Genomic DNA, 15,947 nt, shown 5'->3' with positions numbered 1-15,947 from the left:
TAGAGTTTTTCATTGGAGATAATGGGATGGGTGATATACTATATAATTTCAGAATCTCAGAACTATTTTTAGATAACGAGTGCTAGAATTCTGAAGATTTTTTTTTTTACTTCAACGTTACAGCACTGTTTCCTCATTTACTGTTAAGGCTGTTTGAAGTTTGATTTGTCATAAGAAAATGTAAACAATAGTGGTGAAATTAAAATAATCACATGTAAGATCACTGGCTTTTGAAAAACATGAAACATGGTAGTTACAGTGAATGAAAGTTATAGAAATGCATCTATGCGTCACAACAATGAATGAGAAAGCCTCCAGTTGGTTGGACTCTGTTATCACTCTGCAAAACCTAGTTTTCAGACTCTGTTCATGAGACACAGACATTAACCTCCAGTCTTTGGGGGACGAAAAGTTGGTCTGCCTTTCAGGCTACCACAGCGTGTAAGATACCCGTATGCTACTTGACATGGACCTCATGCTTCAGTGCACTGTGAAGGCATATGTTTGCTCTCTCCTTCCTATAAGTAGTCCCTTAGGTCTTCTGCTGTCAGCAGGCCTCTGTGTGCCCCCCCAACCCCCTCTCCCACCCCTCCAGGGAATTCAGGACCTGATGCGTGTATTTCAGAGCTTCCAGAAAGACTGTGAAATAGGCCTAGGTTAGCCACTCTGTGTACATGGTCATGTTTCTTCAATCAGATTATTAGTGCTTAGAGGGCAAGAACTATGTCTTACTTTTTTTCTGGTAGTTCCTGGCACGTGGTAAGTGCTCAGTAAATAATTGCTTCATTCAACTTATCCAGGAATTATAGCTGGCATGGTGAAAAATATGGAACCAGTCAATTGCTAATTATAAACCTGCTCTATCTATCTCACAGGGTTGTTGTGAACATAAAAATTGAAAGTACTGGGAATAACCGTTCTCATTGGAGGTAGAGGTCTTCATCCTGTACCCATGTGACCTGGATAGATACGGTGGCATACTGACACCAGCTCTGTGTGCCTTCCTCGCGTATGGCATTCTCTGATTTCTTCCATCCATAGTTTTGTGATATCTAAGTAGATTGTCACTGCAGTCGCCTGAAATGCGACTTCAGTTTTCCTCAGGCTTGTCAGTAGTACAGCCCATGCTGCTTAGCAGTCCGTGGGAAGGGCATGTGTTCTTGTGGTATACTTCAGGGGCACAGCAAGGAGTATGGCAATGACTTTGTCTGTGACCTTTGGTGCTTATGTCCTGCAGTTACAAGAGCTTCCCAAATGCTGTCAGCCTTTAGATGTTCTAACATGTTATTAAGCAAAGGACTAAAGCAGGTGGCAGAGCACTGGAACGATTACATCCAGAGATAAGGCAGTATGCAGAGAAAGGATGCTGCTTCAAAGACAAGAATGTCATTTCATTCCCGGCCCTGCAGCTTACTGGCTTTGGAAAGTCACTTCGTATCTTCAGACCTCTAGGGCCTCATCTGTACAGTGGGAATGTTGGAGATGAGGCCTTCTTCCTAGGTTCAAGCTGACATTCTGTGGTTCTGATAATGGGCAAGGAATGAGAGAAAGCACTTCTAATTACAAGTTTAATAATCCTGCTACAATAAGCTTCCTGTGTGTAGAAGTATAAATGTGTAGACATTAAAGAGAGACAGGCCTGAGTTCAGATGCTTGCTCAGCCAGGTGCCAGCAGTGTGTGTCACATTTGGTCTTCATCTGCTTATTTCTCCACCTAAAAGTGAAATGAACTACCCAGTCTCAGAAGAGCTTTCTGCGTATGGTGGGTGCTGAATACATGTTCTTCTTATGAAGAAAAACAAGAATAAAAAGGGCTCCATTGCTTCAGTTTCTATTGCTGCAAATCTCATAAGGTATTTAGCAGAGATTTTAACATTGATGTCAAATCTCAAAAATGGAACTCTTATTTATTATTTGAATTTTTATTTAAGCACATCTGGAAAAATGTTTCAAATTCTGATTAGAGTTTATCTTGTGAAAAATGATGAAGCCAGAAATCAATTACTAAGTTAACATAAAAATGACATATTTAGGTGTGGTGCTGGTATTTGGCCACAATTTTTTAGCATCCTGAAGTTTATGCACTTTGAGGATACTTATTGATACATTTACAAATGGAATGATTAAAGGTCTTGGATTTGCTGCAAAATAAAATGGAGGGAAGAATGGATAGGCATAGAAATAAGATTGGTCATGATTCCCTCAATATCGAAGCTGGGTGGTGGGTACCAGACAACTTGTTTAACNAAGCCAGCTGTTAACCATCGCGCCACTCGGCCGGCCCGGAAGTTGTTTTTATTTAACTGTTTATTTGGTAGAAAAGCAACTACTGTAGGAAAGGCGAAAATCCTGAAGGTTTAGAAATGACATTAACCTTTGTCATCAGGTGGGCAAAATATTTAGAAACAAATCTCTTTCTTTTGATAAGACCCCTTTAGTGTCTTATGGTTTCTCTATAATTGAGCAAAGGAGCCATTCTAAAAACTCAGTCAAATGTAGTCATTTCAGTTTCTCAGTTTTGTCAGTAAATGAGGGTAAAGCTGGCATTCTAAACATGTTTTAAAGCACGAGCTTGATTTTGGCCTTAAGGAAACACTGATGTATGGCTTTCTGACTCCCTTCATAGGTTATTGACTTCAGAAAATCCCCAAAGCAGTGACAATTAGTAGAAAATAACCTTGACTTAATCTTTTTATAAGTGTAGTTTGAAATTATATTGAGGCCCACTAGAAATAAGGTTTTCCTTTCAAGAGATGTCTAATTGAGCCAAACGTATACTGGAACAAAATAAAATTGTTATTTATTCTTTGGTTGTGACTTCAGCTTAAGAATTCACTCTTAATCTAAGACTTATGTGAGTTGTTTTTAAGGTAGGTGTTTGAGGTTGATATGTAAAAATTTTCATTTGATCAGAATTACATGATACCAAAATTCAGTGTGTCTAGAATTATATTCTCCTGTTTTTAAAATTATTTAGACTTTGACAATAATAAGTGAGTATATGAATCATTTTTATCTATTTTCTCCTTTATGGATTTCTGTATTCAGTACAACCTCCAGAACTAAGGAAGAGAGAAACGTGCCTTATATTTCCCTACACTGTTACAAAAGTGTGATGAATTATTCCAGCCCTATATAAATTAATGGAAGGTTTCCTTACTCCAGTTTATTACAGTTTGACCTCCAACCCGGAGGTCAGAGATGCAGACTGATTAATTCAACTTCTTGGCCATTATTTCAAATGAAAGTTCAGAATGAGGAGATAATTGGTTATGTTGATATTCTCAATTAATTATACTTCATTGTTAAAAAATTAGGTTAGCAGTACTAAATGTACCACAATGAAGGAAGACTCTGCCAGATGTCCTCTTTTGAATGCTTTCAAGCTGAATTTCCCTCTGTCTCTTTTTTATTCTCAGAATTTCAACACCTTTGAGAGCAGAATGTTAATGCTTAATGGGATGCCGGCAGTTAGAGTCAAAACAGAGCTTTTGGAATCTGAACAAGAGGTAAGCAGAAGTTGCTGCGACGTCCCAGCCCCTTCTCTTTATAATCCTGGCAATCATTTCCAGAGCATCCTGATGTTGGCAGAACAGATTTTCTCTCTTGAGTAAAATATCGTCTCAGACTGTGGTTGATTCTCACTCATTTGCAACCTCAAATATTACTAACTTGGAAAAAAATCACTTTCTGAAATTAGGAAGGTACAGTAACTTTATAAGAACCATATGACTTTATTTAAATTGGTGCCTGTTTTGAAAAGCGAATAAAAATCTAAAGCAAAGAGGAAGTATTAAAAAAATAAGAGGAATATAACCTCAATGTCAGAAAGCTTTGTTCTCTCTTAGGAAACCACAGAGCCCAGATACGGGAATGACACCCTTTGTTGGGTGGATTTCTCTGCTGACATTTGTATTTCTCCTTTTTTATTCCATGAGGAGAGGGGACAGTTGATGAAATTGAGGTCAGTGAGTTTGAAAAGCACATAAAAGCAAAAGAAAGCTTATTTAACAGCGTGTAGTCAAATTGACGACATAATTTATGGTTAGAAAACAAAAAGGTTTATGAGCACAGCTAGATTTTTTTGCAAAAGATGTTGGAAATTTTATAATTGTTAACATTTACAGCTTCACTGGTTAAAATCATAATAAGGGCAGTGTGATTGCTTGCGGCATTAGCTGACCATGTTTTGTATTTAAGAAAGCAAGCATTGCTCATGGAGCTCAGTGCACGCTGCCTACCTCTCTTACTAACCCACCACCGTGATGGCAGTATAGATGACCGAAAAAAGGACATAAATGACATAAATATTTAATCTTATTAGTTATACCTTATTCAAAAAATCAGAACTAAACCATTCACACTATTTTGTCATTGAACAATCAAAAGAAAATTTAAATAAAATTTCACTGTTATAAAGATCAGAGTGCATGCAGTCATCGGGGATCTCATTTAAGGGGTTAGGAGACTGTCGTACCAAAAAAGATTTCTGATGAGGACACGCGAGAGCATAGATCTGGATGGTAGTGTGTAGAGGGCTTCTCCAATAACTTCCTCATTCCTGAGCAATATGGCACAGGGTGTGTGGCATCTCAGTATATATTTCTCTTCTTCAGTATAAGCCTAGGTCTGAAACAGACCTTTGCCATGTAGAGGATATCATTTTACCTCTGTGTTCAGTGTTGATTGTCATATATCTGAAATTAACTCTGTGGACTGTGTCAACCCACAACACAACTCCACAGTTCTATGCACGGCATACTAGCTGACTTGCATAGATTCAACCCAAGACTTAGGCAGTAGAGCATCATGGAAGAAAAGACTATGCAGCAGTTATTAATATTATTTGGTCAGTGTAGACAAACCTTAAGTGAAAGTTATGTTTTCCCCGTTATTTTCTAGCCTGATTCATCAAGATAAACTTTATGTCCTCCAAACTCAGTAGTTCTTACCTTCTTTTTTGTTTGTTTAATATAATCAAGCCCTTGTTTTTTTTCTTTGGAGTACTTTTTTTTTTAATCTAAATTCATTAGTATTAGTTTAATAGAATACATTTCTGCACAGTCCATGTTTAATTTTAACAAATGATACAGACCATAACATCTCATTCAGAGAGGATAACCTTTTTTTTTTCCACTGCTGATGGAAAGGTGAAAAAGCATGGTATATTTCCCAATTTTTTTAAATTTCACAATACATATGTTCTTCAACTTGAATATCAGTAAGTATACTCAAGTCATGCATGTTGGAGGAGGCAAAAAAGAACAAAAAAAGTCAGAAAATACTGTCTGGTCCAGTAGTCAAAGTCACGATAATGTGTTGTTGTCACCAGGCCTGGGAATCTTTAATGATCTCTAAATACTTTTTCCCCTTTACTGTCATTTTTCAGTTTTAAGATAAGGTTTGAATGAAACATTTAGGTGCACAAAAAGCAAATGCCAATATTCCCAGAGGTTTTACAGTGTGAATAAGAACCTCATATCACATTATTTATAGACAGTATTTTCCTGTCCTCAAATAGAGACAGGAAAAATTGTGGGTTCATAGGTTTTAATTAGTGCCTGTACATTAAAATCAATCTCCCTCCTTGTGAATGGAGCTGATGTTGGTATATTAACCCTAATTTATATTGTATATGTTAGAGGGAAGTAGGAATTTGGTTTTATTCTTTTCCCAGTTTTTTTGTGTACTTCTTAAATATGTAACAGAAATATTTCATTCTGTTTTGCTGTAAAACTTCAAGAGAAGCAGCCAGCAGTGTTTAATGGANGGAAGGGCTATCAGACATTTCCTGGTTGTGTCTAGTAGTCAGAGAATATTAAATGTCCTCCTTAGGATATCTGTGGAGACACAAGTTGTGTCCCTGTGTAACTGGTGTGCATCCTTACAGTTCCAAACAGATAAAGTAGTTCATTTTTGCCATTTATTATGAGAAATACTGGGGATGGGTATCAAAAAAATGTATACAAGTGAACACTTTGGTCAGCGTTGCTCAAGCAATAGTTTGTCATAATCAGAAGTGTCTGGAGGCTGATGGTAACCACCCTGAGCACCTCTTGTAATTGCAGAAGTCAAATGTAACTTGTATTCATCCTTTGTTATCAGTATATATTGAGTGTTACAATTTTAATACAGTTTTTTTTTCCTTCCTTAAAATGTATGCACCTTTTTTTTGGCACCCTCTCTATATGTTAATTTTGTAGATCAATCTTCCATCATCAGTATTTTTAATACAACTGCCATTTCCATTCTAGTTATATAATAGGTCATATAGAGAGTCTGACACATAAAACTAGGTGGATTCTGCAAAGTCAGACAAAAATCAGATTAGGACATCCAGTCTTAAAAATAAGTTTGGGAAGAATGGCTGAAATAGTATTGCCATTACTACTACTAATTTAAATTATTTAATATTGACTATGGACACGAAAGCACTTTATATGTATTATCTCATTGAATCCTTAAAACAGTTCTGTGAAGTAGAAAGTTTTCTACATTTTACAGATAAGAAAACTGAAACCATAGAAGCTTGTACACCAAGTAGGTTGTTGAATCTAACCCAGGAAGTCTGTTTATTGGGCCCATGTCTGGGCAATATTCTAACTTAAACTTCTATACAATTATGAAAGCGTACAGAAAAAGTGTAGACATGGAAGATAGAATGCCTTAAAAAGGTAAAAGGTAAAGCAGGTAAAATGTTTGGAGATGGTATTGGGATAAAATAAAAGTAAATACATAATAGCACTGCCAATAAAAATGTCAAATTAGTATAGGAATTGAATGTACATGAAAATTAATTATTATGACAAAATACATCATTTGAGGAATTTCGAAAAGTCACAGTGAGAGGTGGATATACTTGTAAACTGACAGATCACACTTTGGGTTGAGCCTGTGCATTTGGCCATTGGGCAGCCAACTAGGAATTTCTTTCTTCACTGCATCCCCAGGATACAGAGTGTTGGGGGGTGGGGGAGAAAGATAGAGGAAACTCGTGGCCATTTTGAGATGTGCCTGACATGGGTGGCCAGACAATTGTTGACAGAATCTTTTAATATAGAATCTTTTAATAGCAATTACTTTTGTCAGAATTTTTGACAACATAAAAAACACATAATGCTTTTATATGCTTTGACACTACTTCTTGGATGAAATAAACTGTAAAGTTCATTTTTTTCTACCATTACTGTTTTGAAACATACATTAAAAACCAATATCATGCCCAGGGTTTTCAAGGAATATAGTGTTATATTTGGTACAAAATCTTAACTAAATGTTTAAATTATAAAATAAGAAGAGAGTGAATAGAGATTCTTGGAGAAAAAGACAAAACTTAGTTTAACTATTTAGTAGTGTACATATTTTTCAGGCCATGGAGGAGAATCTTAACATCAATCTTTCTCTTTTTTGTTTTCATTAGAATATTCACAATTAAAAAAAAAAATTAACTTGGATTTTTATTTTTTCTCAAAATTCTTTTACTTATTCCCAACTCTTCAGTACTTGTTCTTCAGGCTGTGCAGGAGACAAACATTCAACAGCCCATGTTTTAATAAGATAATCCATTTTGGATTTGATAACAAGCCACTTGACATCATTATAGACCAAGAAAGGTGGAAATATAGGACAATAGTCATTTCCTTGGTTTCCTACAGAAAATAAATGACTTAACACCTGATAGTAATCTTTCTTCTCTCTAGGCACAGAGCACCAGTGATATTATTTCTTTATGAATTCCATTCAGTGTTCTGGATTTTTTTTAGTACTATCCACATGATTTTCATAAAGGGAAATGACCAATGAATATGTTAATGTACAGGACTCTTAAACTTGTACTTTGGCAAATATCTATTCTATTTTTTTTTAAGTTTTGATAACCATGAAAGTCTGTAAAACGTAAACCCTAGAGACAGTGTTAGTCAAAGCAGAGTTAATTCTTGTCTTGAATATGTAGCTACTAAAATGACTCATTTATATAGGGTGTTTTTTTTGCCCTATTTCAACCAAACTTGTGTTTTCCGAATTTGACTTTATATGTCTGTTATCAGATTTGGACATCCTCAAGTTAANAGACTTAATTTAGGATTTTTCCTTTAAGACTCTTCTTGCTTAAAATGGAGTCAGATTTTCTAAGGCTTCCTTATGACCTTAAATTTTATCTGGTATCAAAGATCAAGGAGGTTTTCCTTCTGACTGGTTAAGGTTAAGTTAGTCAAGTCTTGGACCTAGTTAGGGGAACAGTTGCCCTCTGTCCCACGATGTCTCTGGCAGCAGCATAGTAACAGGACTATCATTTACGGGACAGAATAATGGGACTTGAGAAGAAACGCTGGCTGTGATTGGCTAAGGATTCCATAACACATTTCAGGTGAGTTAGCAAAGGAAAGGTTTCTTTCTGGCCCGAGAAACAGGGTTGATGATGATATATCATTCCTTGAGGAACGATTTCTGAAGTAGAGCAGAACGTTCTTCTTTTCTTCCTTTCTTTCTTTCTTTTCTTTTTTTTTTTTTTCAGGGGGTGTGGAGGTCAGAGATACTGAATTTGGGTTGGATTTGTAAATTGTGCCAGGCCCCTGGAATGTTTACTTAGAGATGTCAGCTAGTCATTTGAAATGTATTTCTGGGTCTTCAGAGAAAGATCAGGGCTGAAAATACAAAGCTGAGTCCCAGCAATGAGTTGCTGAAGTCTGGCTGGCTGATGATATCACCTGCGTGTTTTTCAGTGGATACACAACTGAGATTGGGGATAGGGCAGTTCTTCATTTTGTGGGACTGACTCCTGCACTGAGAACTTTTAGCATCCTTGGCCCCTCGGCACTAAAGACCGGTTGCAGTCCTCCAACTTTATGACATTTAGAACTTCTCACTTCCCCTAGCTCCCAAATTCCCCAAAAGATTGAGGAGAAGCTGGAGGAAGGATCATGGTACCAGTTCTGGTTGAAGTCCACTGAAATGATAGCATAGAACAACTTTGTCCAATAGACATGGGATGAAATCCATATGCGTAGTGTTACATTTTCTAGTAGACATATTAAAAATTAAGAAAACAATAACATTATCTTTAATAACATTTTATTTAACCCAGTATAACCAAAATATTATTTCAACATGAATCAATTACCATTTAATGGGATGTTCTACATTCTCTTTTTCACATTAAGTCTTCAAAATCCAGTGTGTATTTTACATAGAAAATCCGTCTAAATTGGGGCTCATCTCAGTTCAGCTGCTTGATAGCCGTATGCAGCTAGTGGGTACCCAGACACCTCTGTATAGACTAGGCGTACTAATGGAAGAGAATTTGTGATTGACTGTCCAGGAAGCATGTTCTCTTCTAAAAACATTTTTTTCTTTATTCCTATGAATTGGTAGTCAGATGTTCTAGAGATCTACTACCCCTCACATTTTTTTTTTTTTGAGAGAGCACTCTTGCTCCTCTTCTTTATCAAGGGCATTGCTACAATTTATTTGCATAACACGTGGTGATTTTAATATGTTCTTTTGGTCCACTGCAACCAGATGGAACTGACTCCTGCAGTTCCACAAAGATGTATTGTTACCACAAGGATGTGTTGAACGTTATGTTACCTAAAAGATAACTTTCCTAATAAAATTAATAAAATATAGACAGGTTTATATTTCCGTTCATATTGTGAAATACTTTGTTCTTGATAGAGGAGTCAGTCTTGGTTTCTGTGAAGAAAAACAAAGTATAAAATGCCATCCTGCAAATATGATGTGGAGTCAAGAATGAAAACTCTGTCTTCCAGTTTCTTGTTGAAAGTTAAGTCACAATGTCCATTTGGGTAATTATAGTTTCGTTCTTTGGAGATTCTTGAGGCTAACTTGGTAGATTCTCACTGGCCATGTCTAAGAGTAGGTCTAGACATCACCCCTGAATGGTTATATTAATATTGAAATCCTTACAATTTTATTTTTTAAGGCCCTGTAGCTTGAACAAATGAGCAAATTCATAGTTCCTTTCTGGAATCTTTGTGTTTGTGGGAGAGTTTGGATGTGCAGAAAGGAGAGAAGGAATTCAAACAAATAATAAACTCATCTCATAAAATNAGGGAAATATAGCAGGCAGACAAATCCTTTCCCTGGGGGCCTGCCCTGGGCAAAGCTATGAAGTCGATAATTCTGCCCTCCGTCTTTCCCATTAGTAATGTACTTTCTTCTTCAACTCCATCCTCCTCCACCCACAATTCAGACACCCGCCGACCTCTGTGCTGTAATGGTTCACTGTACCAAGAGATGACCAGTGTTAACTGCAGTCTCATTAACTGAGGAGAATGTAAAAAGGCTGTCCTTTCCAAGAGTTGTGTATTTGCATTTTTATAGGGTCAGTGCTTTGTAAGAAGGAACACTTCTTAAAAAAAATTTCATGCCCTGAGTAATTTGGGAATTTTGATTTGGGGGAAATTAACCATTCCAGAATATGTCAGTTTATGCATGATCGTGTTCTCCTTCATTTACTAGTTTTTGTGGTAGAATAATAATAATAATAAAAATCTGAACAATGAGGCATATATTTCTCTATCAAGATATGTTTTCTTGGGCTAATATTTGCATACTGATTCACAGTTTATAAAATCCCTCAGAAGAATATCTTATTTAATCCTTAGCGGACTTTTGCTTCTGGCCACAAGGGGTTAACTGATATGGGAATTGATGCCCCATCATAAACAACTAGAAAAGCAGACAAATTATATGGACTGTTCTTTACATATTGGACAAAAGGCAGTTAGTTAATGAAGCTAATCCTTGGGAGCAGGGCAAAAGAGGAGATGAACCGAGTGACTGCCTCAGTCTGTGGCCTGGAGGCAAAGCAGGGAGGGAGAAGTCAAACTGGTCCTAGCAGTAAAGCTGAGTTCAGCAAGCAGGGATTGGAATTTGGAAAGGTCAAGGCAACTTATTTTTAAGGGAACAGTAGCAAAGAGGAAGGAGTTGTACAAAGAAAGGGCTCTGGAGATCCTTAGAGAGGACCCCTTAAGGGTTTGGCTGAGTAATGATCGCATGTGTGTGGAGGAATGCAAGGAAAGAACAAGGAATTCAATAAGCTGAACAATCCTTAGAGCTCCCATGAAGTCCACACAAACCATAACTTAGAGACCTCTTTCTATGTGGGGCATTTGGTAGAGGTCTTAGAAAAGTCAGAGCTTAGCCATGGGGCTGAATTAGTTCCAATAGTCTGGTCTGGCCCTTGCCAGGACAGACCTGGGGACCAAGCCTTGAAAGGATCAAACTGATTGGCAAGTTACTTAATTGTGCTAGAACCAAACCCAACCCTAAAGGAGACAAGATCTCGCCCTCAGTAAAGTAAAAGTCACAATACCTGGTATTTGATCAAAATTGGTCAGGTTGATCAGATATAGGGAAAAAAAGACTGAGAAAATGAACATAGCCTCAGCTACCTGTGGAAAAATCTCCAGTTGTCTAGTTACATGTACAATTGGACTCTCAGAAGGTGTCAGAAAAAGCATTTGAAGAAATAATGGCTAAACATTATCCAAATGTGAGGAAAACTATAAACTCACAAATCCAAGATGTTCGTTCATTGAGCCCCAAGCAGCAGAAACCACATCAAAGTATATTGTAATCAAACTGATGAAAACGAGTAATGAAGAGTAGTCTCAAAAGCAGCGGGAGAAGAAGCGGGCAGTATACCTGACATGCAGAGGAACAAAAACCAGTCTCGGTATCGAGAGACCTTCAGGTTCGAAAAAAGAACTAACTTCCTTAGGTAGAAGAAAAAGGATAGTATTGATAGGTAAAAGTTTGCATCTACACAGGAATGGTAAATATCTAGGCAAATATAAAATTTTAAGAATCATTTTTTAAAAATTTGCTCAAAGCAAACATAATAACCTACATTATGGAGTTTATAACATAAATTGAATAAAAACACAGAGACCAGAGAATGGAAGACATACTGTTGTATATGTGAAGTGATATGGTATTATTTGAAGGTAGACTGTATTAAGTTAAAGGTATATAATATAAATTTTGGAGCAGCCACACACACACAAAATAAAATAACCAGGTGTAGTTAGTAAACCAGTGGTGGAAATGAACTGGAAACATTTTTAAAAATTCTCAGTATGATCTAAAGGAATTCAGGAAAAGAGGAAAAATGAACAAAGAACAGATAGGAGAAATAGAAAACATAGCAAGATGGTACATTTAAACACAGTATGTTGGTAATTATGAGAAATGCAAGTGGTTTAAGCACTACATTTAAAAAACAGATTGTCAGAATGGAAATAAAAACAAGACCCAACTGTATGCTATCTATAAGAAAATCTCTTTAAATATAAAGCTACAGATAGGTTAAAAGTAAAAGGATAGAATCAAGAGTAGTCAAAATCATGAAACAGAAAATATAATGGGTATTGTTGAGGGTTGGATGGAGGGGGAAATGGGGAGTTCTTTGATGTGGATAAGAGTTAGAGGTTTGCAAGATGAAATAGTTCTAGAGACCTGTTCCACAACCATGTGGATAGAGTTAACCTTACTGAGCTGCACATATAAAATGGTGAAGGGGAAATTTTATATTATGTGTTCATTACCATAGTTAAAAAAAAAAAAAACAGGACACTGGTGATTTATAACTGTACAGGAGAGCTAGTATGGGTTACTAAGCTGAATGGATAAAGGAGAACATTAGCAGAAATTGCTTCAGATCATTCAAATGGGAGGTAACTTCTTAAAAAACCTGCTTGTTATATCAGCAACCATGTGCCAGTAAATGACGCTACTTTTACTTACGATGGACACTTCTTTGATGAATGTTGGCTTTGACAACACCCTTCTTCTGACTCGGGAGCAAGTGTTGTATGAAAGGTGAGATTGTGTTTAGCATCCCATTCCTATTGATTGCCTATGCACAAGGCCTATCTTTATCCGGATCAGAAACTGGAATTTTTATGTCCGATAAAAAGTTTAAATAGATAGGAAAAAGCTATCAAGAAGAAGGTAAAAGACACGATCATATTACTTTGAAGAGCTGTTAAGTAGTTCAGAATATTTTCTAACTGGAATATAATAAATCTGTAATAAACATTATTTTAAACAAACAAAAAGTAAAAGGTTAGAAAAGGATGAATCATGTATACACTGAAGAACAACACAAACAAAATTGGGGTTCCTGTATATTATTAGACAAAATAGACTTCAGAAAAAGAGATAAAATGGAACATTTCCTAGTGGTATGGGGGACGGTCCGTTCATTAAGAGGACATAGCAGTCCTAAATGCTTTTGTACCTTAGTATACTCTTGAGTCGTGTAATATTATCCCCATTAGTGACTAAAATTGCAGAGATATTGTATGTCCAAGATCTCACCACCAGTAAGTAACAAGGACAGAACTGGAGTCCATTCTGAATCAAAACCTTTTCATTATTGCAACAGTGATAGACCGTCACTCAATTTTGAGAGTTATTGTAACTAGTGATCACATTGGAAATCATCTGATATCAAATGATATCATTTTAATGTTTAAGAGGGATTTAAGCAGATCTTATGAAAAGTTTTAGTTCAGAACTCCAATAAATGCAAATACACCTCTAAGGGTCGAGGGGCCATTGCCCACATTAGCCTGCAGTAAGTATGAACTCTTGGAATCCCTCTTTTATCTTAATTGCATAGGATTTTTAAAAGTTACTACCTCATAAGATATGTGTTTATTTTAATATATAATGTTTTTAATTATTTTACAATAAGCAAAACTGCAACAATATTTCCTGGTTGTCACTTGGGCAAATGTTTATTCTACTGTATGTCTGTCAGTTTCAGAAATCAACAAATTGAGCATAGCTGACAACCACATTCTAGATTCACCTTCTAGAAAATGTTTCTCTGTCATAGTATTTTGAGAACACAGAATCTCATAAATATGTAACAACATAAAGACGTCAACAGTGGCTTTTTTCTTTTTTTTTTCTGCTTTACTACATCAGAGTCATTACTGAGAAAAATGTATACTTTGGTACCAAGGCACATTCAACCTGGTGGCAAGTTTGATCGATTTAATGTCTTGCTGAGTAGTTGTGTTTGTGGCCTATGGAAAAATGAATCTGTCTGTGATCCACTGGTCAGTCTTTTGTTTTATCTTTAGGAAATATTGTCAGAAGGTTTTCTTAGTAAAGAAATATGTGCTTCTCAGCCATTATAAATGAACATTGGTGTTCAGATGACTCATAGTTCCCATGATCAATTCTGTTTCCAGCTCTGAAACTTCAATTTCATTGCATTGTTCTTGTCATAACTAATTATATATTTTCCAATAAAGCCATGATGATGACGACTGAGATTATTCCGTCCTAAAACCTATATGTGCTAAATAGGGCAATCTTATTCTTTACAAGTAAGATAAAGAATGTACTTTTCTAAGGTGTTTTTTTGTTTGTTTGTTTGTTTAACATTAATGACACTCCAAAATTATGCTGTTTCATATGATTCCATTNCTCTTCTGATCCTTGGGCTGGTGAATAGAGACTAGTGGTAATAGGGTGGCAGAGAGCGAGAAAGAGATGGGATGTTTTGCCAATGTTAAGTGCTGCACACTGTCAGTAATTAATTGCATGGTCAAAGACTCCTCCATGTTCACTGGAGGAGAGAGCCCAATGTTTCTTTCCCACAGCCATGTAGCTGCGAAGGTTATAATAGGTATGGATAGCAGACAGGTGTAGGTTCAAGTGTGTTCTCCGTGGCTTCCCAACAGAAAATATCAGTCCTGGTCAGACCGGAGACACCTCTGAGATCCCTAACTTTAGAGGGAGGGCAAAAGAGCATAATGGTCTTTTTCCCTGAAGGTAGCTTGTAGGAACTTTTGCAAACCAGTCTGCAGGACATTCGGAGCAAGGCAGAAATAATAAGGCATTGAGGACATTTCTGTACCACAAAGAACTGACGAGCACCACTAAGCCAATTCTATTGTAACTTCCTTAAGAGCTTTATATTTCTCGTTATTCTTCATCATCCCCGCACAAGGAGTTTATAGATAGGCAGGGCTCAATAAAGAGTGATTAATTCAGATGCTGTTTATTGGGAGAGCCAGTTGTAGAATTTGATTTTGAGACAGGTGCTGTTTTAGAAACAGCCAATTCTTAGGCTTAATAAAGAAATAGACAGGTGTAAGTTTTGTAGCTGAATGTGACACGTGCTATTGAATGCTTATTTAAGACAGGCAGTTAATATTAAAATGAGTAGCTTTAGGGGGGAAAAAGAACAACAAACCTCACTTTTTTTATTCCTCAGCAAACCACTATGTTTAATTTAACAAAGATTTAATATACATCTGTGTAAAAGCTTAGTTACTTTAATGACTTTATCAGCAGAGAAGAAAAGGCATTATAAAAATGCCACTTGCATTACCCTTTAACGGAACCTCATTATTACCTCCCCTACGGTGGAGCAGGAGCCAACATAGATGGTAAATTGGTAGAATTATCTTAGACATAAAAATTTGCTTATCATTTAATATTCTCTGATGACCCACTGTTTGAGATCTTTTGATCTGTAGTGAAGTCTTTGCATGTTGCTACCTGGCTTCAAAGAAAAACACATGCAGAATCTATGTTATTGCTCATATGAGAAGACCTTTTTTTTTAAAGCAGGAAAAAAAAAATATCTGCACTTGCAAAACTTATATTTTAGGAAAGAGATATCCTCCACTGAAGAAGCAGAGTTGGACTGATTTTAATAATGTCAGAATGGCCAATAAATGTATTAATAGAAAGAATTGAAAATCAATGAGCTGTGATAGTAATTACAGATAGTACCCAAGGGAAATATAGCAGGCAGACAAATCCTTTCCCTGGGGGCCTGCCCTGGGCAAAGCTATGAAGTCGATAATTCTGCCCTCCGTCTTTCCCATTAGTAATGCACTTTCTTCTTCAACTCCATCCTCCTCCACCCACAATTCAGACACCCGCCGACCTCT

At 36.5% G+C, this 15,947-nt stretch overlaps 1 protein-coding gene across 7 annotated transcripts in view; it reads left to right on the top strand.

Annotated features, from left to right (window-relative positions):
• The window catches only part of KLF12 (KLF transcription factor 12), a 529,300-nt gene that overhangs the window by 290,252 nt on the left and 223,101 nt on the right, over positions 1-15,947 (top strand). For all 7 annotated transcript variants that reach the window (XM_019652141.1, XM_019652137.1, XM_019652140.1 and 4 more), the window contains one exon: positions 3,420-3,509. In XM_019652141.1, the coding sequence (XP_019507686.1) occupies positions 3,420-3,509 (90 nt within the window). The remainder of the gene's footprint in view (positions 1-3,419; positions 3,510-15,947) is intronic.

Source organism: Hipposideros armiger, unplaced genomic scaffold (genome assembly GCF_001890085.2).
Source record: "Hipposideros armiger isolate ML-2016 unplaced genomic scaffold, ASM189008v1 scaffold_174, whole genome shotgun sequence".
Lineage (NCBI taxonomy): Eukaryota > Metazoa > Chordata > Mammalia > Chiroptera > Hipposideridae > Hipposideros > Hipposideros armiger.
The sequence above is the reverse complement of the archived record's forward strand: the minus strand, read 5'-3'. Positions and strand labels throughout refer to the sequence as shown.